The sequence below is a fragment of the Pelodiscus sinensis genome, chromosome 5, assembly GCF_049634645.1.
Source record: "Pelodiscus sinensis isolate JC-2024 chromosome 5, ASM4963464v1, whole genome shotgun sequence".
In the NCBI taxonomy this organism is placed as follows: Eukaryota; Metazoa; Chordata; order Testudines; family Trionychidae; genus Pelodiscus; species Pelodiscus sinensis.
The window spans coordinates 28,988,260-29,012,960 of NC_134715.1; the positions used below are offsets into that span (position 1 = coordinate 28,988,260).

Sequence of the window (24,701 nt, forward strand, 5' to 3'; positions counted from 1 at the left end):
TACTTACACCACTATATCAGAATGCAGTGATATACACTGCTAAGTAAGTCACACAGGTTCTCAAACTACAGGCTAGAAAACATGATCTATCCACGAGGTGCCAAGAAAGTGAAGACTTCCATTATAATAGCACTAATTTAAACATGTAGCTTCACTGAGGCTGAGACCAGGATGCAGCCTTACAAATACTGCCCCTGAAGCTCTCAGAAAACTACTGTGGCCAGTGATTCCCTCTTCTACTGTACTTCCAGATACCCTGAAAGACAAGAGCCAAGCCAGAGTATGAACCCCAGACTGGCAGCATGTTAGCACAATGAGCTATTGCTATATCCTTTGAACACCTTATCTTTTATCTTGTGCACATGATTTCTTTGATTATCAATACAGTTGTCTTCATTGTTGCCACATGCTTTTCTTAAAAAAAAAACATAACCTCAGCGCAAATAGTACTTAAAAAAAAATCCAGAACACTGGAAGAATATGGATAAGTGTCACTGTCTGAGTTTTAGACAAAGGGTCAAATTTAACTCTTACACAAGAGACTGAAATGCTATTTATTTCAGTAGCATTGAGCCTGCTTATACTAGCAATGTATTTGGCTCAATTTCTCTTTGTAGCCGTCCAAAACTATAAATAATTAGGGAAGAGTAATAACATTCTCTGAATCAACTGTGATGTCTCTTCTGAACTAGAGCTAGATGAGTATCTGCAGGATACTCCTAGACCCACTATGCTAGCAGGACACCATGCCCAAGAATATCAAGCCAGATAAATGAGATTCAATAGCAAAACCAGAACACTAAGATAATTCTCTCATCCAGAACAGTCCCAGAGTTCCTGGATGCCATTTGTTGGCTAATATCATGGACTGTACATCCCAGACAAAAATTAATTGAGCTGCCACCTCATTGATCACAATGTGTTTCCCTACGCTCATACTTTGTGTCTCGGCATAAGCATGAATTTACTGATACTCTTATGCATCCATTCAAATTTTGAGCACTGATGTGGATACATACAGTGAGTTCATAAAGTCATACCAAAGATTCTTGTGATAACATGAAAATATATCTGTATTGTTAACATCATAACTATAAAATAATTAATTACTGATGGATAAACCATAGAGGGATTAAGATATGTAGGCCAGATCAGATATGTACCCAAAACTTTGTTCAATTTTGTACTTCATAAATATATGAATCTAGTACATAAGAATGCCCATATTGGAACAGGCCAAAGGTCTATCTAGCCCAGTATACTGTCTTCCAACAGGGGCCCATGCCAGATGGAGTGAACAGAAACAAGTAATCATCAAGTGATCCCTCTCCTGTCATCCATTTCCAGCCTCTGTCCAGAGGCTAGGGACACTATTCCTACACATCCTGGCTAATAAACATTAATGGACATATCTTCCGTGTATTTATCTAGTTCTTTTTTGAACCCTGTTAAAGTCCTGATCTTTGCATCATCCCCGGGCAAGGAGTTCCACAGGTTTCCTGTGCATTGTGTGAAGAAATACTTCCTTTTGTTTCATTTAAAACTTTAGCCTATTAATTTCATTTGGTGACCCCCTACTTCTTATATTATGGGAAGAAATAAATAACTTTTCCTTATTCACTTTTTCACACCAGTCATATTTTTATAGATTTCTATCATATCCACCCTTAATCACCTCTTTTCCAAGATGAAAAGTCCCAGTCTTTTTAATGTCTTCATATGGCAACCATTACAAACCCCTAATCATTTTTGTTGCCCTTTTCTGAATGTTTTTGAGGCGGAGTGTTGCTGCCCCTAGTGCCCGCCCTCCCGGTGCTCCGGGGCTGGGGAGGCTAAGTCGAGCTGTATGGTGCAACTCACCCTCCTCCCTCCCCTAGTGCTCCAGCACTGGGGAGGCTTGTAGCCTATCAAGTTACTTGCCTGTCATGCCAATAATATGGTTATGTTAATTTAGATTAATTAAGTAATAGTTAAGAACTGTAATGCAAAAAATCTGCTAAAGGCTGGTCTGCAGCACAATGTGCCCTGCCCGCCCAGTGCCTCAGACTGGATCAACTGGGCGGTGGCTTATCTACCTGGCCAGAAGGCTAGACTTGGGGGAGTGGGAGGCAGGCATTGCAAAGCGGCTCTCAGCATTCCCACAGGCCCTTTGTGTTAGCTTGACTGATGTCTGGATTCAGGTGTAATGCACTAGGCCTTATGTCTGCCCATTGCAGTTTGGGAAGGCCCACTGAATACTAGCACAGCAGCACTCAACTCCTTGGGGAGGGAGAGCTTTGCCATTGACCCGCCTGTGTACAGTTCCAGGCCCTTTCTTAGCTGGAGGCAGGGCATGTTTGAAAAATGAGAGTCTAACAGGAGCCACAAATTAGTGATCCTGCTGCTCGTACCTGTCTGTGTGCATATGCTGCTTGATATGGTGCCCCTGGCTGGTAAAAAGCCCCGCCTCCCCCCCCACAGCCAACCAGAAGCCTGTTCGTGCCATGGACTGACTGGGTTGTGTGGCAGTCCAGATGCCATTAGGTGTAGAGCCAGCATGGGAGCAGTACAGCCCAGCCCAAGGGCTGTCTGGTGCATCGGGTTCCCTTGCAGTGCAGTGGTTCCTGCTCTAGGGTATAACAAAACAGTTCAGCCGCTGAATGCACTTTCCAATGAGTGCTACATCACATAAAAGTGGGACCCCAACCTAGGGGCGATAGGGAGAAGAAGATGTAATCCTTGGAAGGGCCAGAATGATGATCCCTGGTGATGGGGAAGGTGAAGATAATGATGAGAAAGATGATGGGCTAACACCTAAGATTGTTCTAGAAGGAACGATGTAAGTATATGGTAAGGAAATATGCATGTACATTCCCCATCTTATGAAATTGGGGTGTCTGTGACTGTGCTAACTGTATTAATAAACTATATTTGTAAATATACAAGAGTTTCTATAGTGTGCGTGTTGCAACTGTGCACATCAGGGTTCCCAACCGCAGAATAATTGAATCCAGGCCTGATCCTGGGAGAAAGAACCTGTAAATCCTAACGGTGGGTAATTAGAAATTTAAACATAATCTTAGATCAGGCAATAGGCTGGGCCGAACTGTATGGCACGGCACACCCTCCTTCTTCCCCTGGTGCTCTGGGGCTGGAGAGGTGAGGCTGGGCTGGGCTGGGCCAGGCCACGCGGCACACCCTCCTCCAGGGCTGGAGATGCTGGGCTGTGCCACGTGGCCTGCCCTCCTCCTTTCCCTGGTGCTCCGGGGCTGGAGAGGTGAGTCTGGGCTGGGCTGGGCCTCCCCTAGCCCTGCCTTCACCAACCACCCATGGATGGGGGTGTATCATGGCTTTATACAGAGGCAATAAGAAATTCTCTGTTTTATTCTCTAATCCTTTTGAAAAGATTCTCAAGATTCTGTTTGCTTTTTAGACTGCTGCTGCACATTGAGGGGATGTTTTCAGAGAATTATCCACAATGGCTCCAAGATCTCCTTAGAGGTAATAGCTAATTTAGTCCCGATCATTTTGTATGTATAGTTGGGATTATGTTTTTACAATATTCATTACTTTGCATTTATCAACATTACAATTCATTTGCCATTTTCTTGCCCAGTCACCTAGTTTTGTGAGCTCCTTTTGAAGCTCTTTGCAGTCTTCTTTGGTTTAAACTATCATGAGCAGTTTAGTTTCATATGCAAATGTTGCCACCTCACTATTTACCTATTTCTCCAGATTACTTATGATATGGAGAAAGGGGTATTGGGTCAGACCAAAGGTCCATCTAGCACAGCATGTAGTCTTCCAACAGCGATCAATGCCAGGTGCTTCAGAGGGAATAAACAGAACAAGTAATCATCAAAGTACTGGCAAAAAATGCAGACTGAATCACGTAGACTGACGTCATCCACATATGCACAGAAAAAGTGCAGCATGGGTGAAGGATGTCCACACTGACCCACCAACATGTCTTAGCCTTGATTAGGAGGCAATCTCTCACATCAGGGTGAAATTTCAGCCTCAATGGCCATTTCACTCATTGGCATACTTGCTGTGATTGACATCTCTGTTGCTTTTTATTCTGGGGATGTGAAGAACTGTTCCCTGGGAATGGAATGAAACCACCCAAGTTACACAAGCATTTGAAAAACTATTTGATGATAACTTTCAATAACAACCCCTCAGAGTTCATAACTTATTTTGAAGGACTGGCCATTCAGAGACTGGAGCAGCACAGTTGTTAATTTCCTTTTCACTTCCTCAAGCTCATTTTGGTATTCTGTCCATTCTTGCCCTGCCTGGGGGCTGGAATCCTTTCCCATTCTTATTCTGGAGGATGTCAAGTGGTGCTCTTTTCTTCTTTCTGCCACAATCTCTCTCAACTGGGATTATGTATGTGTACCCAAGCCAAAGTTCAATGTAACACTATTTCTCACACTACTGTTCACTCTGGATATCTGTGCTCATAAGTAAAGTGAGCATAAATTAGCTATGTCACAACTCAAACCTGGAAGGGGAAGCATGCTTTCCTATGCCCCTTTACACTAGTGGAAGGTATTCATTGGAAGCTTTGGGCACATGATAGGATTTTTTTCAATAGCAAGAGAACGTGCAGTTGACTGTGCTTGTACTTTAGTTAATATATATGTACTGCAGTCAATAGACATTAATATACTGAAATTCAGGTAGCAGAACAATACATCAGTAGCTGCAAAACTGCAAACAGAAAAAGGAGGACAAAGAAAGGAATGAAAGGCTACCTTAGCATTTACAATAAAATGGAGCTTGAGACTGAACAATTTCAAAGCACTTTCCACAAACAAGATCGTGTTTATAAAGGTGTCAAACTCTGTTAAGCTGGCAAAGGGAGTTATAGCTATAAACACATTTATAGCTTCAGATTTCACGCCTTTCATTTTACACTAAAGATTAAAGTGACCGTGAAACAAAACGGAACAGGAGAAAAAATAAATAAAACTGTTAGATCTTCTAATTAGCCTCCCCACCCATATTAGGGCTACCAATGATACAGAACAGATCTGTATTATTTTGTGGATGCTTCTGTGATGATCTTTCTTCTACTAAGACATTTTTCTCAAAAGATTCTATGTCCATTTAAGCCCAGGTCTAAGAGGACCCACTGGGTACTGACTCTGATCACAAAGCTCTGCCTTATGGGAGCAATTAATGGGGTCTAGAACTGAAAGAACACTGGGGGGGGGGGGGGGGGGGCTAAAAGAAAGACTGATAGAGCCCAATGAAATTCAGGGCTTATAAAACTGCCTGGATCAGAGAAACACATTCTGACTTTCTTTCCTAGCACAATACAAATTAAATAGCAAAATTACACCTCCTGCCAATCAAAGCCATAACCCCCTTTTTTCATGGCCTTTTGAGATAAAAAAAAAAGTTTAGCAACATGTTTATAACATATCTCTTTGCAGATATTTCTGAACTGGAATGTTCTTCCATTATTTCTAAAAGTACAATATGAATATAGCTTCTCGATGAGGCCTAGGAAATCTTTACATTATTGTACATAACTGTAGTTCACAATGTAATGTTTTATTCATGTTAGCTTAAACTTAAAAAAAGCAGCTCCTTTAAGGCAAGGTTCTTGTGGTATGTGTAATTACTCAGAGGTCTGGTAGATAACCCAGTGTCTTGTGAAAGACTCACGTCAGGGGAGTGATCTTAAGTATCATTTTCTCTTAGGGTGTGTCTAGACTACAGAGGGTTTTTTTTTTTTAAAAGTGGCCTTTTTTGGAAAAAACTTCACCTGCATCTAGACTGCCGTTGTGTTCTTTCAAAATTAAATTGAAAAAACACAGTGGTTTTTTTGAAATTGGTAAACCTACTTTTACCAGGAAGAATGCCTTTTTTCGAAAGAGCTCTTTTGAAAAAAGGCGTTCTTGAATGCAAACAGGGCTTTTTTGAAAGAGAGCATCCAGATTGCCTGGGTGCTGTCTTTCAAAAAAGCGGATCGCTTTTTTGAAACTCTTGTGGCTGTCTATATAATCTCTTTTGAAAGAGGCTTGTAGTCTAGATGTACCCTTAGATCATAGCTTGTGCCTTAAACACCTTGCAGAAAATGACATCTGAGAGTATGCAAAAGAGGTTCACAATACAGTTGGGCAAAATATTTTGGACACAACTTTTTTTTTTATGAAAAAAGCATATTTGGGTAAACCGAAATAGTTGAAAATCCATGTTGAGTTTGTCTAATAATTCCTTCAGCAGGGAACAATTCTGAACAAGTCAAAGTGATTTTTCAGTGTGAAATGACTCTTCATTTAGAATTTTATTTTTATTTTAGGATTTAAAAGTTTTTTAAAAAACCTTCAGAAGCAAAAATTTTTGCAACCCAAAATGAAAAATGTTCAACTTTTTGTTCGAAAATAAAATAAAAATAAAATAAAATAAAATAAAGCATTTTGTTTCCCTTTGGTCCAATGCCAATTATATGTATGTCTACACTTCAACAAGGAAGGTGTTTCCCTGTGCAGGGAGACAGAAGCACACTAGCTCTTGAGCTAGTGCACTAGAAATAATAGTGTAACTATGGTGACATGGGAAAAGCACAACCTACTCATCCATACACAATCGCACCCAACCCTCTGGGTATGTACTTGGATGGCTAGTCCAAGTCAATGTAGCCACTCTTCTATTTTAGCACATTAGCAACGGTAGCACATGTCTGGACATCTGTACTGAGAAGCACATTCCCAGCTGCAAGGTAGACACTGTCTGAAAATAATGCGAACTTGCCATTACTAATAGCCGGTTCAGGAACAACGCTGCTGCTTACTGACACCTGTTTTTCAAATACTGTAGCCACTTTCTAGTGGAAAAAAATGGTGAAATTGCTACTTTTGTCATTTGGGGAAAAGCATTTAATTAATACCTCGTACAGTGTCTCCTTTAACTAGGAATGGAGAAGAGCAGAAATAAAGTAAATGGTGGACTCTTTGTAACTTGAAATCTTTAAATCTCAATTTCAGTAACTCAGCCAGAGGTTATCAATCTATTATAGCAGTAGTGGAGAGGGAGGAGGAAGTTCCATGGCTGTTATGTACAGGAAGTCAGATTACATGATTGCGATGGTCCCTTCTGGCCTTAAAATCTAAGAGTCTGTGAACACAAGACACATGCAGACCACTAGAGACCTTGCATAGATGATGGACAGCATAGAAAACTGCCTAAGCTAAATTGCTAGAAATAAAACTATAAAGCATCTGATTAGTGATGAGGTTCATCACTATCTAAGCACTGGGCATTCATCATCATTGACATTTTACAGCACAATTTCTAGTGAAGTAACTATATACTAATTTGTGGTAAATGTCAACTTGAGAATTATGACAACTGCAATTTTTTTTCAGATTTGAATGACTTCTTTCAAGATTGTTTGGTGTGACAACCTAAAAACAAGATTTAATTATTGAAAATAATAAAACAATAATAAAACAACGTCTCATAATATATTCTATTAAATGGCAGATGCCTCTTTGGAAGAATTTCGGGCTCATTTCAACTCTTAGTTACATAGATATAAAATTTGCGCTTATATAACTGAACAGAATTGGAAACAGGGTGTTAAAAAGTACTGTGAAAGCAATTAGTTGAACAGCTATATTGAACGGCACTAGAATTTACCTTTTAACATAGACTTCTAAAAATCTAGGGGCCAAATTCTGCTCTCAGTTTCACGAAGACAAATCCAGAGTAATTCTATTTACTTGAGTGGAATTACTCTGGATTTATCTTGGCACCAATTAGAGCAATATTTCAACCAATGCTTGTACTGTATTTTTTCTCTTCTAAATTTTACTATAAACTACATTACAAAACACGCTCATTCTTTCAAGGAATAAGAAAACCAAAGAACAATTTAGATTTCCTTTTAGAAATGTCTACAGATAGAACCATATAATGCAACTGTAAAATAGGTGGCAGGTTATATTATATAAATCATGACTGGTTAGAAGGGCAATAGCAGTAAAATATTAATATGAAGCCTTAGCTGTGTAAAATATTGCCCAAGGGAATAGAAGAGTTTCTGAAATTGTAATATAATCCCCATGCCCTAGGAGTGAAGGAATTATTTCACAGTCTATGTAACTTTTTTATCCTTTGGGTATGCTAAAGCTAGGGAAAATAACACACAAAAATGTTGGAATGAAATTTTGCACTATTGAAATTGCTTTTTAAATTTTCCTGTGGGACCATATGTTTCCTCCTTTTCCACTTTACCTTGCACATCCTGTAGGTCCTCAAATAGTTTTTCTGTCCACTAATGTTATTGCTACCTTGGACATTGTGTAAACAAATCATAACATCTTTTAAAAACAAATTACATTATGGCTATTGATCAACTATGGGTAATAAAGAATTGTAGAACTTTACACAACCTAAATCCATCTGAGGCAAATTTCAATCCAAGAGGACACTACAAGATACCTAACCATCCCGTCAGAGTTGTGACAATACAAAGTCAGACTCTTTGGGGTTCTAATTCTGGCTCTAACCTGGGTCTGTCAACCCTTGCTCACAGAACTAAGTCAGCTGAAGTCAATCGTACTTGTGTGAGTGATAGTAGAAAGATCGAGTCCTTAACATCAATGCCTCATTTTCCCCCTCTGCAATAAATGATAATAAAGAAATACTTTATTGAAGTATTTTGAGAAATCTTTTTCTTACTATATATTTTAGAAATGTGCCTCAGTCTGTCTGTCCATTCATGTATGAGTCCATTTGTTCAAGAATTCCTCCTAAACGGTAAGAGCTGGGACTACCAAATTTGATATGCAGCTTCCTCTTATAACTTAAAGCAAGATAAGGGTTTGGTTGTGCCAAGACAATGGGATGTGCCTGGAATTTGATTGTTTCTCATAAAATGGAAAGGGAGAGGTCTGGTAGGAGGATTGGACCAGTAGGGGGCAGGAATGGAAAAAGGGACAGCTATCTACTGTATATTTCAAAGAGTTAGTCTGTTTGTATGTCTATCGGTGTGTCTGTCTGTCTCCCAGACAGGGGACATATATCCCTTCCCTGGCTTTGCCAGCTGCAGTGGCCATGGCAAGCACTTCTCATCTGGCCTCAAACTGCTGCAGTGATAGAGGGGTTGGGGTTGCCCTTTCTCCCCAGGGCGACCTGCACACTGAACCCCATATCTCCAGCCCCACCCCAGAACAATTATTTAAAGGAAGAAAAACTAAACTTATTTGAGTTAAGGACCCAAGCAATGCTGGATACATCTTCTAGTAGTTAATATGTACAATGTTTTTGAAGATGAAACACCCTATAAATTCTATATGATTGTACATTACTTACACATATTTATACTAATGCATATATAAGCACAAGGTGACTAAAAGGATTTTTTTGTAACCTCGGAGGCTTGCAACTTTTTTTAAAAGGAAGCAATTTTAAACAACATCGAGTTTATTAAAAACAAAACTAAAAATTTTCCTAAGACTAATATTTTTGTCTGCAAAACTCAGGCCATCTTCAGGGGAAATTACAGACATGTGTATATATAAATGAATATTTATTCTTTTGGCAAACGATCACTAACAGACATACAGTATAATGCAACTGTATTATATTTCTTCGGAAATATGTGATTCTTTTAAATATTCCCCAGCAGCTCATGATGCTTAACATTCCTTATGAATGGCAGTATTTAAGACTATCCAAGAGCCTCTATTATATAGCAGGGCATCCAAAGTGGATTCCATGGGCAGAAAATGGCCCATCGAGTTCTGAATTATTGCCTGCTATACACATTGGTGACCTGCAGAGATTACAGGTTGCAGCATGCCATGCTCCATCTTGATGCAAACAGGCAAATTACTGAAAATGAAGAGGACATTTTGACCTGTCTTTATGAAAAGAATTATAGTATTTTTTACGGCACTAAGTTCTTTTTGCATCATGTTATCCTCGTGTAAATGTGACCAATCTGCATATAAGCAGAATAATGCATCAGCACAGCTATGCATGCCAGCACCTCATCAAAAGCCTATAATATATTACATTCCTGCTAAAATCTGAAAGAGAGGGTATGATGCATTAATATTTTGGTATTTGTAATAATACTGTTAAGTGTTAAATGTTTTGAAGCCTGCTCCTGCAAATGCTTATTCATGTGAGTTTACTCATGTGCAAAAGGCGTTATAAACCGGGCCCTTACTGAAGATTTCGGGTAAATCAAGGACCCACTTAAGTCACTGGCAAAACTCCCATGGACTTCAATAAAATGTGGATTTTTCAATGGAGGGCCTATTCCAGCCCCTACACACATAAGGAACATTTATACTTGCAAGCAGTCCTGCTGAATTCAATTGCACTACTCATAGATTCATAGAGTTTCAGGCCAGAAGGGGCCATTAGATCATCTAGTCTGATTTCCTGTATATCACAGACCCTTAAATTTCACCCTGTTATCCCTGTATTGAGCACAATAACTTGTGTTTGGCTAAAGCACAACTTTTATTTGGCAAAAGCATACATTTCAGAAAGGCATCCAGTCTTGACTTGAAGACATCAAGAGATGGATAATTCACTCCACTCTCTCTTGATAGCTTTTTTCAAAGGTTAATCACCCTCTGTTAAAAATGTGTCCCTTATTTCCAATTTGAATATGTCTGATTTCAGCTTCTAGCCATCAATTCTTGTTAAGGCCTTCTTAGTACCTGGTATTTTCTAAGTGTAAATGCCAGGCTGTCAAAATAAGGCAATGAAGAAAACACATGCACGTACAGAGAGAGAAAGAGAGAGAGTTAATGGACTGTTCCTGGAGTAAACCATAGAACTAACGGCTTTTACTTCAATGATCCCCAAACTGTGAGGTGTGTAGGAATGTTGGGGGACCCTGATGGGGCCCAGGCCAGCCCTCAAGAGGGTTAGGGAGAGATTTCCACCCAGTCCTGCTCTTCTCCCAGCTTTTCTCTGGCCTGTCAGCCTCAGCCTCTTGCCCCGCTCCTACATAGATTATATATTAACAACATTATATTAATATGTTACTTTTGTCAACCAAAGGTGTAATCTCATCAAAGAAAGATATAAGGGTATGTCTACACTACCCTCCTAGTTCGAACTAGCGGGGTAATGTATGCATACCGCACTTGCTAATGAAGCCCAGGATTTGAATTTCCCGGGCTTCATTAGCATAAGCGGGGAGCCGCCATTTTTAAATCCCCGCTGCTTCGAACCCCGTGCAGCGCGGCTACACGGGGCTTGAACTAGGTAGTTCAGACTAGGGTGCCTATTCCGAACTACCGGTACACCTCGTTTCACGAGGAGTAACGGTAGTTCGGAATAGGCACCTAGTCCGAACTACCTAGTTCGAGCCCCGTGTAGCCGCGCTGCACGGGGTTCGAAGCAGCGGGGATTTAAAAATGGCGGCTCTCCGCTTATGCTAATGAAGCCCGGGAAATTCAAATCCCGGGCTTCATTAGCAAGTGCGGTATGCATACATTACCCCGCTAGTTCGAACTAGCGGGGTAGTGTAGACATACCCTAAAGGTTTGTTATGTAACACCTATTTTCCACAGACTAGAATTAATTACAGTCCTATGCTTTATTCATTGGTAAATGATGAAATCTCTGTAACATGAAGTCTTTAAACCAGTGGCCACCAATCAGGAGATCGGGATCTGCTAGTAGACTTTGGAGCCTCTGACAGGTGATCCTGACTGGTTTGGCCTGGGAGGATATCAAGTGCAGGACATCAGCTGCCCTCCCCCCTTTTGCCATGCTGCTTCTGCCCTTTGCCTTGGAGTCTGCCTGCCCCTGTAATCCACAGAATGAGCGGGATGGGGCCTTGGAGAAGGGTCAGGAAGGCAGTGGGGCAAAGGTATTTGGGTTTGAGATAGGTGCTGGATTGACTTAAATTCAAAAAGTGATCTTGTGCTTAAAAAGGCTGGAGACCACTGCTTTAAGCTATGGTTTGAGGACTTCTATTATTTAGCCAGAGGTTATGAGTCACGTGTGTGTGTGTGTGTGTGTGTGTGTGTGTGTGTGTGTGTGTGTGAGAGAGAGAGAGAGAGAGAGAGAGAGAGAGAGAGAGAGAGAGAGAGAAAAGAGGTTATGACTCTATTACAAGAGTGGTGTGTGTGCGGCCTGCAATGTTCAGGAGCTCAGACTAGATGATCACAATGGTCTGCCCTGACAGTCTATGCGTCTAATTGAATCCCATATCAGCTTTTCTATTATCTTGCCAGCGATTAACATCAGACTAGCCAGATGACAATTGTCACCTCATCTTTCCTTTTTAACATTGGCACAACATTAATACCTCTGGGCTACGTCTAGACTGGCCCCTATTCCGAAATAGCCACGCTAATTTCCAATTTTGGAATAGGGAAATCCGCGGGGGATTTAAATATCCCCCGCGGGATTTAAATAAACATGTCCGCCACTTTTTTTCCGGCTTGGGGAAAAGCCGGAAAAAAGCGTCTAGACTGGCGCGATCCTCCGGAATAAAGCCCTTTTCCAGAGGATCTCTTATTCCTACCTGAAAGTACTTTATTCCGGAGGATCGCGCCAGTCTAGACGCTTTATTCCGGCTTTTCCCCAAGCCGGAAAAAAAGCGACGGACATGTTTATTTAAATTCCGCAAGGGGGATATTTAAATCCCCCGCGGATTTCCCTATTCCAAAGTTGGAAATTAGCATGGCTATTTCGGAATAGGGGCCAGTCTAGACGTAGCCCTCATGAATAAAAATTGATTTATTCTCACAAAAGATAAAGGATCAGGCCTTGGATAGTATAGGTCAGCTCATATTTTAAAGCAACCCAACAGCCTGAGAAATAACTAAGTTTCTCAGATTTCTTGATTATTTTTGTTTGTTTATTTAGCTCCATTGGAACGGTAGGGATCAGCAACAGATTGAGCTGGAACTTAGAACTGAACGAGAGCATGGGGATCATTAAAATGGCTGAGTAGGTGTTTAATATAGAATACAAAACATATGAAGTAGGATAGTAAAATACCATATTATATTCTCGAATATGGTATGGTATTTTGCTCTGACATAATTCCTAATAAAACATAGAGGATGCTACCACATTTTCACAGCTTTTAGAATTATACAAGAAAAATGTAACTTTAATCTGACTGAAAAGTAGGAAATGTTATGAGAATACACAAGACGTTTCATAGTTCTTAAATTGTTTTTTGACAAGCTATTTGTAGACCTGAAATAGAACCATAGTAATACGCTTGCAATTGGTTGTTATACTCATGAGTGCTTTGTAGAGTAATACTATACAGAATTACAGGATCCAAGTCTTTTTGACGTGAGATAATTTAAGCCCTAAAAATACCACAGTGATGAGTGTGAAATCAATTACCCGTTAAAAAGATAGAACATGCATGGTATGTTTCCACTTAACACTAACGTTAAGTGAGATGAGGGAAACAGATTCCCTAGTTTTGTCTTAAAAGATGTATTGGTAGATTTCAGAAACTATGGGCCTATCAAAAGAAGCTAGAGATAACACCCTTCAGAAAGAAGTAGCTGGTCAATTTGTTATTCCTGCAACCTCTCTTTCAGACCCTGGTTAGTAATTATTTGATTAAGTTGTACATAGGTCCTCCAAGGCCTAATTCAGCAACAACTCCTGCAAGGTTCCAAGTGCCCTTAATTCCCATGAATTTAATTGGCAGATGGGGAAGAAGGCTCAGCACACTGCAAAAGGTTTAAAGAATCTATTCCTCCAATTGGTCTTCATCTACTATATGTAGCTGTTCCTGAGAAGCTCCTTCATCAGGAGATGAGGAAGAAAAAACTCTATGGCTATGTCTACACTGGCGGCTTCTTGCGCAAGAACATCTTGCACAAGGATTCTTGTGTAAGAAGTCTTGTGCAAGAACATGTCCACACTGCCATGTGTGAGATGTGCTTTTATGCCAGAGTGCCCATGGCAGTGTGGACGCTCTCTTGTGCAAGAAAGCTCCAATGGCCATTTTAGCCATAGGGCTTTCTTGCGCAAGAAACCCCTGCCAAACGTCCACACTGCCCTCTTGCGCAAGAGTTCCTGCGCAAGAGGGCTTACACCTGTTATAAAAGAGTGTAGCTCTTGTGCAAGAAGCCTCTCTTACCACATAGTACTTACTGTAAATCATCTTGCGCAAGAGCAGGTGGGCAGTGTGGACACTTTCCAGAAGAACCGCTGTTTTTGCGCAATAACCCGCCAGTGCAGACATAGCCTATAGCTTTGGACAAGCACCTTGGCACTGATGTTAGCCTGCACAAAACCCTGTTTGCAAATGTTGCTGACTCTAATGGTTTTCTTTCTGATTGTTATACTGGTTTATATTTTTTTATTTGGGGGGGGGATGGTAAAAAACCTGAGAGCATCTTTAAAATATTATTGGGATTAAAAGATTTGACCAGACAGCTTTCTGAGCCAGAAGAATAAGTCTATACAATATCAGTACCTGGATTTGCTGGCAAGCACTTAAATATTCTGCTATCTGAGCACAAGATCTCCAAAGCTGATTATATGAATTGCAACTCTAAGTAGGAAACTGAAAAAGCAAAATACACATTCTTCACAAAGCAGGTAAAGACAACTGGAAATATATTTTTTCATGCTAGTCATCCCCCCTCTACATCCTTTACACCTGGCAAAAAGGGGACAAGAATGGTATTAAGGGACCCTAAAATCCCTGGATCTGATCTGGGAAGACTCATCTAGCACAAGTACTGCAGAAGACAGCTATAAGGTTACCCTTCAAGGACAACCTCACAAGACCAGGCAAAAACAGTGGGAGGGGTGGACTATGGATAGGGCTGGGAAAGGTATTTTGAGGGTGAAGGCCTAGCATGTAGTGCTGTGGAGATTTTGCTTAGTGCTTTCACCTACAGAGAAGCCCTGGGGAGACTACCAGAAATATCAGGTACCTCTCCAGCCTCCTGAGCAGCCAAAGGATAGGTAGGGTGCAAAGGCTTACAGTGACTTAGCCACTCCCCTGTGTGAGTTCCATGTTGTGTTTCCAGCATAGAAACTCACCCTTTGTATTTACATTATTCTGTTCAGTTACTCGCACCCAGGTGTATATTTATCCAGTGCAAGTGAAGCACACATGTCCCTTCCTGTCAAATTTTTGTCGCAAAAAATTGTTTTTGAATTTATTTGTGCCTTGTTATAGACAAACCTCTAATCAATACATTTTCCAAACTGTTATACATATGGATGTTGTATCTGATAAGTGATTTTTACCCATGAAAGTTTACACCCAAATAACTCTCTTAGGGTATGTCTACACTAGCCCCTTAGTTCGAACTAGGCTAATGAGGTGTAACAGTTAACTCGAACTAAGGACTTAGTTTGAGTTAACGTTTGACTGCCACGTGTCGCCACGGGCAGTTATTTCGGACTAAGGGGATTTAAAAATGGCGCCCGGATGGGAAGATGCAAATAAAGCCTGGGATATTTAAATCCTGGGTTTCATTTGCAACATCGAATGCCTACATTAGCCTCCCTAGTTCGAACTAGGGGGCTAGTGTAGACATACCCTTAGTCTTTAAGGTGCCACAGGACTCCTTGTTGTTTTTGAAGATACAGACTAATGCAGCTAGGCATCTGAGACTTATTATTATTAATTTAATTACTCTATGAAAGTAAATGGCATACACCTTATTGTGGCTGTGTTCGCATGCGGGTTTTGTTTTTTAAAACATCAGACATCAACAAAAAATCTTGAGCCCAATTTTCCAGCTCTCTCTGGTGAAAATCAGGAGCAATTCTACTGAAGCCAACAGATTTATACTGGAGCCAAAGAAGAATCAAGTCTGTTGCTTTTTACTAGGCTACCACTGTAAAGAATTTATAGACCATAGATATGGCATTTGTTTCACGAGTTACACAACTTAATGCTGGCTAAGTGTTTCCTGCAAAGATCACATTAAATTTCAGTACAGTATAAAGATTACATTATGGCTGTAAAAAAGAAAGATTACTGAACAGGTCCAAAAAAGAGAAGTAATAAAGTGTCTAGAATACTCTCTGGAGTTCTACCAGTTAGATACTTCAGTGACTTTGTTCAGATAAGCTTATTTATGAGACACAGTTTTTCAAGGCTCAGTCCTAACCCCTCAGAAGTTAATGGAAAAGCTCCAATTAACTTCAATGGGAGTAAATTTTGGCCCTTGCTGTCAAAATGCACACATAGCAAATAGAATTGTGCATTCTATCTAATTCTCTGTCTGATTGCATCCATCATATATGTGGTAGCTCGAAGTGAGCTGTATTTATTTTTCCTCCAAACCCCCACTGTAATAACAACAACATTAATTAGTTTAAGAGCCCAATTTATCAGAGTCTGGTCCCAACTTTCTTCTCATTTACACTGGTGTAAATCTATTGACTTCATATTTTGAATAGAAATGATTGCAACTGAGAGGAGAATCACCTTTACATATAGACAAAACTATAAATGATGTAAATAACTTTATAAAGAACATTCAAAATATGCAGACCCATTATTTAATGTGTCTTCTTCCTTATTATAAAAAGTTAGTACATTTTTATTTTCTCATACAATGCTTTGGAGGGTAGGGTCATAAATCAAAATGATCTGGACAAACTAGAGAAATGGTCTGAGGTAAATAGGATGAAGTTTAATAAGGACAAATGCAAAGTACACCACTTAGGAAGGAACAATCAATTTCATACATACAGAACGAGAAGCGACTGTCTACGAAGGAGTACTGAAGAAAGTGATCTAGGGGTCATCATGGACCACAAGCTAAATATGAGTCAACAGTGGGACACTTTCAAAAAAGAAAGCAAACATGATTCTGGGATGCATTAACAGGAGTGTTGTGAGCAAGACACGAGAAGTAATTCTTCTGCTCTACTCTGCACTGATTAGGCCTCAGTTGGAATATTGTGTCCAGTTCAAAAAGAGGAAACTTAGGGGGGATATGACAGGGGTCTACAAAATCATGACTGGTGTGGAAAAAGTGAATAAGGAAAAGTTATTTACTTGTTTCCAAAACATAAGAACTAGGGGTCTCCAAATGAAATTAATAGATAGCAGGTTTAAAGCAAACAAAAGGAAGGTTTTTTTTCCATGTAGTGCATGGTTGGCTGTGGAACTCCTTGCCAGAAGAGGTTGTGAAGACCAGGACTTTAACAGGGTTCAAGAAAGAACTAAATAAATCCATGGCAGTTAGGATCTATTAGCCAGGATGGGTAGGAATGGTAGCCCTATCCGCTGTCAGAGGCAGGAAACGGGTGATTGCACATGGATTGCTTGAAAATTCCCTGTTTTCTTCACTCCCTCTGGGGCATCTGGCACTGTCCACTGTCGGAAGACAGGATACTGGGCTAGCTGGACCTTTGGTCTGACCCAGTATGGCCATTCTTATGTTCTTGGCACCACATTTCAAGAAAGATGTGGAGAAATTGGAGTAGGTCTAGAGAAGAACAACAAAAATGACTACAAGTCTAGAAAACATGATCTATGAGGGAAGACTGAAAGAACTGGGATTGTTTAATTTAGAAAAGAGTATACTGAGAGGGACATAGTTTTCAAGTATCTAAAGAGGTATTGCAAGAAGGAGGGGAAAAATTGTTCTCCTTGGCCTCTAATGATAGGTCAAGAAGCAATGGGCTTAAATTGCAGTGAGGGAGGTTTACATTGGACATTAGGAAAAGCTTTCTAACGGTCAGGTTGGTTAAACACTGGAATAAATTACCGAGGGAAGTTATGGAATCTCTATCACTGGAGATATTTAAGAGCAGGTTGGATAGACATCCATCAGGGATGATATAGATGGTGCTTGGTCCTGCTGTAAGGGCAGGGGACTTTACTTGATCTCTCAACGTCCCTTCCAGTTCTAGTATTCTATGATTTTACGATAAAAAGAAAGTAATTCCCCATTAATTTTCAGCACTTGCCAGGATACGATATCAGGGTTCTATGTTTTCCATTCAATAGACATAGACATCACAAACACCCAGTGCAGTAGCTCTCCGTACTGTTTATAAAGTTATTTACTGTAGGAGAAACAAAAACGGTAATGAGGTTTATAAATTGGCTTATTGGTTGTTACTTAAATTTCAGTTTAAATTTCTGGTTTTTGTATAAAGTTTCAATGGATAATATGGATGTTTCTTTATAACAATTTTTTCTTATTTTTATCAATTTACAATTTCAGAGTTTTGATAAATCATGGGGGAATTAAACAATGGAAAGGAGAGTTAGACAAGTATTTAAAGACAGGAAAGCTGTGCTTTTTCTGAATTTTCCTACTGTAAATTTTGATTACCACTGATGGGAAAAAATTTATTCAGTTTGTTTGTAGAAGGTGAAATTGCCATTTTGTGATGTTTATTGATAATCTAATCCTCCCAAGCACACCTATACTGAAATTTTGGCTCTAATGACATCAATTCCATACTGAACTCAATCCACTGTGCCTAGAAATCCAGGATTTGTGAGACTGTACATAACTTTATGTAACACTGATCAAATTTGTAAAGTTTGGAGCTTAAGTTTGACTTGCCTACCCTATGTACCACACATAATGCAAATCTGCACTAACAAATGGCATTTTCACATAATAAATGGGTACATCTCCTTTTATAGTTCAGTGGAACGGGGACCACTTGATGAAGTAAGGAATCAGCAGCTACTAAGAGAGAAAGAGCCATCTCTTGTCAGTTTGGGTCTTCTCTCATTCATTATGACAAAACATTGAATGATTGGGGTGGGAGTTAGCTGACAAGAATCTCTGGCTCATGGATAACTAGAAGCCAGAGTCCTTCAGCTAAGACTGCAGTTTGCTGAGATGCCCATGGACAAGGAGGCAGTAAATGGGGCAGTCTTTCTTCTGCATTAGCAGTCACAGGTTACTTCTCTGGACCTAGTTTTGGTTCTGCACACCATGAGCCTGTCTCTCCCCCTCGCCCATCCCCTTCGACCCATGGTAATGTTGCAAGAATCCACATAGAGAAACTGTTGATAAATGTAAACCTAAATTTGGAGCAGCTGGGGAAAAGGAAGCCATCTTGAGCAAAAAAGAGATAGCGTTGTTAGGCTATTTTGTAATGGGGCTGCAGCGAATAACCCAGTCTGTTTTCCAACTCTTTAGTGTATCCACAACCCTGTTGATTTTTATGACACATATACCATGATTATAGTTTTTACAACACCCATGCCTAGCAGCCTGATATGAACCAGACTCCCCAAAACTAAATTACATATATATTTACTGAGGGAAGTACCTCAAAAAGGCTGAAAGTGGATGGCTATCTAAACTACCTGCACCTATAGAGAAACTCACCAGGTCTTGCAATCCATTATCCCCACACAATTGCCTTCCAAATCTATTCAGTGATTGCAATTTAAGCACAAGGGACTTGTTGCCTGCTACTCTGCACACTAGTATATCTGATGGATGCACTGCTCTCTATTCCAGGTCTTTGCAGGACCTCCAGTCATGGCCAGTACTGCCCTAGAAACCTGGAAGCTCATTAAGGGATGATAAATGGCTATTCCCCCACACACTGCAACACAAGACACACAGAGCTGTTGAGATTTTTTTTTCCTGATACAGAAAAAAAGTACAATATGAATCCACCACTCTTAGAAAACATGTCAAAGTGTTTTTTTTCCTGCTAAATCCACTGACTGCTTAGAGTAGCTTCAGCCAATGAGGAAATGAGAACAAATACTATGGGGCTTTTGAGACCAAATGTAACAGTATTGATGCTCAAAGCTGAAAGTTAAAGAAGCTCAAAGTTACAGAAGTGCAAACATTTGTCACAAAAGTGTTGCAGTTCCCCTATAGTATATGCATAACATTACAGTGGATGTAAATATATTTTAATCAGATATTGCCTGTTCTCACATTTGTGAAATGTCCATGAAAGAATTTTACATCCACCTGATATTTGTCAGTGTAATGTTATGCACTTGCTATATGTCAATATTTTACGCTGTTCTAATAAGGATGTGAAGAGCTACTGAAGGTAGACCAGTCTCTGTAAAGGCTGTGATATCCTGAACAGTGTCTTGGCTTGGCCTCTTTGGCTACTCCTCCTAAGTAGTTATGCTGAAACACTGGAAGAAGTATGCTGCACCAGGAAAAGGCCAGGCCCAGGGTACTTTCCTGTAATGCTGGGGGAAATGAGGAGATTGTAACAGAGCCCCAGTTAAGCACTTTGACAGTATTTTTATTTACTGATGGTGGGAATTATTTTTTATTTGTATTACAGCTATATCAGAAAGATCTGGATCCCATTGTGCCAGGCACTGTATAAACATTGAACTGGAAAAGCTTATCATGGGATTTCCTAAGCAAGATTGTCCTTCCCTTTTATTGTTGTAGTATGTTCATTGTTTTCTAACATTTATGCAACTTTTGTTACTAGAAAAAAACAAAAGTTACTCCTCTTCTCATTAGTGTAACCCATCTTCTTTCATTACCTGGGTGTTACATTCCATGTAGAACTCACTACCTAAACTACAGGTAGTTTTCTGTTAATATATGTATGTATATTTTAATTGCATTCAACACTTGTTGCATGATCATGCCTGAGGGGTAAATTTGCTCCTATGGATTCACTATAAAAATGACCCACTTTGGTAAGTATCACTCCTGGATTTCATATTCTAAGTAAGATATCCCTGATGCAGTTTGGAACAATTTTAGCACTGGCTTTTCCAGGTTAAAATAATGAAGCGCTGATTCATGTATTGCCACTATTCCTCAGAGTAATCCCGTTAACAGTAGGGTATTCTAAACTGTTTTCTTTTTAAAGGGAAAAAAGTAACCATAAATTGGTGCTGTACTATTTAAAAGCTATGAAAAAAATCTATAGTTATGTTTCAGGTTCAATATTGTCAGCAGTAGAATAGGAGCAGAAGCTTTAATAGAAAATGTTCCTGGTTTGTAATATGGAGATCATTTTTACTAAGCTGAAATAGGAAAATCATAAAATCAATTAATCTTTTATACTGTATTATTAGAAAAAAACCTCATCGATGCTAAATCAATAACATTTAAATGTAAGAATGTGGGCTGTTTTCCAGTAGATTGTAAATTTATTTACATGTCGTATTTACATACGGGTTGCTTGGATGTAATAAATACTTAGTACATATCTAGGCTGACCTAAGAATAGATGTTAATGTAGGACATAATATTGTAATTTAGCTCTGCTCTTAGAGCAAACAAATAGGCCTAGAACAAAGGACACTTTCTAAGTGTTCCCTTTGTCAGCATAGGAAATGTATTCTTGGAGCCAGGAACCCTTGCCAAGCCAATTAACTTTTTGCACTACAAATTCCTCATGAGCATAATTAAGACTGGAAAAAATACTTACTACCAGGGCTCATCAAAAACTTGTAATCAAAATTGGGGGATGATGGTTTGCTAAAAGTGTCTGCTTCCTGTAAAAATACTCATTTTTCATTAAAAAAAAAAAACCCTAAATGGGGAAGCAATGTTTCAGGCAAAAAAAAAAAAAAAAAAAAAAAAAAAAAAAAAAATTTAAGCCAACAATTGAAATATTTTGATTATAAAATGTTGCTGTAGTGCCTCCCACTCCCATTCACCTCTGTAGGCCAGGCTTTCTTGCCAGATTTTGTGTGTCATGGCACTTGGTAAAAAAATATACACTGTATTTTAAAATAATCCATATTAGCTAATTTATGGTAAAACCCTGTCATTTGCACCTGTGTTAGCCAGCTCCGGTAAACCCTAAGAGACAAAAGCATATGACACGCCCATCCAGCCCAGGGAAGAGCCAGAACAACTGCCCTCTGCCCCAGGTCCTGCCTCTGCTCTGCCTGTGCTCCACTCCCACCCTGCCTCTTCCCCCGAATCCCTTCCCTTCAGCAATATGGGCCAGAGAGATTGGGGGGGGGGGGGGACATCTGACAACTGCAGCAGGGGTCTGGCCCACATGCACTCATCAGCAGTGGCAGGGGAAGTGGAGCAATGCAGCCCTAGTTTATTCTGCTTCCCTAGCCGTGTCAGTCCTCTTCCTAATGGTGGTCCTTTCCCTCCCCCTTAGTGACACACCGGAAGAGCAGAGTGAGCGAGCTAGGGCTGAGTTGCTCCCTCCCCTGTTGCTGCCAGTGAGTACATGGGGGTGGACCCCTGCTGCAGGCTCCATACGCTCCCCCCACTAGTCCCCCGGAACCCCTAGGGACTCTGGCCTCGACGGCTGCTGGTTGGCCCTTTGCCCCCTCCTGCCCATAGTGTGGGGGCCCCTATGTGTTGCCCCTGGAGGGACTCAATCATGGGAAGCAGTGACTCTGAAAAAGATTTGAGGTTCATAGTGTATAATCACCTGAACCTGAGCTTCTATTCCAGTACTGTGACCAAAAGAGCTAATATGATCCTTGGATGCATATATCAGGGACTCCTGAGTAGGAGTAAAGAGGTTATTTTACCTCTGTATTTGACACTGGTGCAACTTCTCTTGGAATAGTATGTCCAGTTCTGTGCCCTCAATTCAAGAAAAATGTTGATAAATTATCTAATATGCCTTGTAGCACTGGGCTCAAAGAGTTCAATCCTACTCCACTTAAGGTGCAGCAGCAGTCAAAAAAGCAAATAGACTGTTGGGAATCATTTAAAAAAGGGACAGAGAATATCTTATTGCCTCTACAGAAATCCATGGTATGCCCATATCTTGAATACTGTGTAGATGTGGTCATCTCATTTCAAAAGAGATATCTTGGTAATGGAAAAAGCTCAGAAAAGGGCAATTAAATTGACTAGGGGCTTGGAATGACTGCCATAGGAGAAGAAATTAAAAAGACTGGGACTTTTCATTTTAGAACAGAGGAGACTAAGGGGGATATGATAGAGGTCTATAAAATCAAGACTAGTGTGGAGAAAGTGAATAAGGAAAAGTTATTTATTTGTTCCCATAATATAAAAACTAGGGGGTCATATAATGAAATTAATAGGCAGCAGGTTTAAAACAAACAAAAGGAAGTATTCCTTCATGCCACACACCTGCGGAACTCTTTGCTAGAAGATGTTGTGAAGACCAGAACTTTAACAGAGTTTGAAAAAAAACTAGATACATTCATGGAGAATAGGTCCATCAATGGCTGGATGGATAGGAATGGGTAGCGTCTGTTTGTCAGAAGCTGTGAATGAGTTACAGGGGAGGGATCACTTGACAATTATCTGTTCTGATCATTCCCTCTGAGGTACCTGGCTTTGGACACTGTTGGAGGACAGGATACTGGGCTAGAGGGACCTTTGGCCTGACCCAGAATGGCCGTTTTTGTGTTCTTATACTTAATCCAACAAAGAGAAGGTTATGGGGTCTTTTGTTTCTCTTTTAAAAGTATCTACATGGGGAATATATATTTGATAATAGGTTTTTCAGTTTAGCAGAAAAAATACAATTGAATAGCAGCAGCTTCAAACTACAGAAATTCAGATGGAAAATAAGGCAGGCATTTTAATGGTGAGAGTAATTAACCATTTGCATAATCTACCAATGATCATGGTGGAGTCTTACATTTTTAAATCAAGATTAGAAATCTTTCTTATAGACATGTTCTAGGAATTATTTTGAGGACATTCTATGGCACGTCATACAGAAGGTTTGGCTGGATGTTCACTGCGGTTCCACCTGGCTTGGGAACTATCAGTCTATGAAGCTCTCACAATGCACTACAACCATGTAAAATGACAGAACCTTAATTTTATATTAACTAAAACCCAATTCAGTTTTGCCTAGTCCTCCTTCCCTTTTATCCTTCCATTTTTTTCTGAATATAACCCAAGTAACTTATATATAATTTGTGCTGTATCTAATACTTCTCCTCTTTTATTTTCTATGTCTGACTGAGTGCTGAGGATGAATTTCCTTTTCACTGAATTCCCATTTCTTTAATTACACTTCAGGTGACATATTGTTGTGCTATTCTGAACCAAAGCAGAACTAATTTAGGGACTGTATATAATTAATCAAAATAGCCAGTGCAATAACTGAAAGAACTGAATCCTGCCTGGGTTACAATAGCATTATTAGCATGTGATTAATAAGCAGTTAATGTGAACCAGCTCCTGCTACACATTTGCTAAGTTATTTCATCTTCCTTTAAAGTTACGTGGCAAAGTTTCAACCCGTAGTTAAGTGATCTGCTTTATTTGGTAATACATTGTTAAACACACCATCTGGTTAAACAGCTGATGAAATTAAAACAACCATATGGGGGCCCCATGTTTCTCTCTTGGGAAATATTTGGTCTACTGTGTTGTGTAATGATTACCAGCTTTTAAAAAAATGCTAGTCCCAAATAATACAAAGAAATTGAAGATAATCAGAACTCCATTCACTCCAGTTAGGCATAATCTAGTGTAAAAGAAAAAGACACTTACTTGAGGACCAGGTTGACCCTGAAAAATAAGAGAAAGAGAGAGAATGTTACAAAAAGGTATCACTAATCTGAATAGAACCTGACAAAAGTTTTCTGATAAGGAGGTGAACATTGCAGCAAGAAGCAATCTTCATAACATTAGATTCTGGAGTCTCCTCATTATGTTCAATGAGTGCTTGTTTGTCATAATGAACTAATCCGTGGAAAATTATGACAATAATACATCAATAAAACTTCATTTAAGAAATTTCATAGTTCTACTGATCAGATTAGTGCAATTCAGAAATAATGGAAGAAAGACTTAACCAGACAGGAGTGAGGGAGAAAACACAGATATTGGATT

The 24,701-nt window shown here is 39.7% G+C and overlaps 1 protein-coding gene across 1 annotated transcript in view; it reads right to left on the bottom strand.

Annotated features, from left to right (window-relative positions):
* The window catches only part of COL25A1 (collagen type XXV alpha 1 chain), a 195,500-nt gene that overhangs the window by 145,304 nt on the left and 25,495 nt on the right, over nucleotides 1–24,701 (bottom strand). Inside the window, exon 3 of the mRNA XM_075929187.1 lies at nucleotides 24,360–24,377. Coding sequence (XP_075785302.1) covers nucleotides 24,360–24,377 — 18 coding nt within the window. The remainder of the gene's footprint in view (nucleotides 1–24,359; nucleotides 24,378–24,701) is intronic.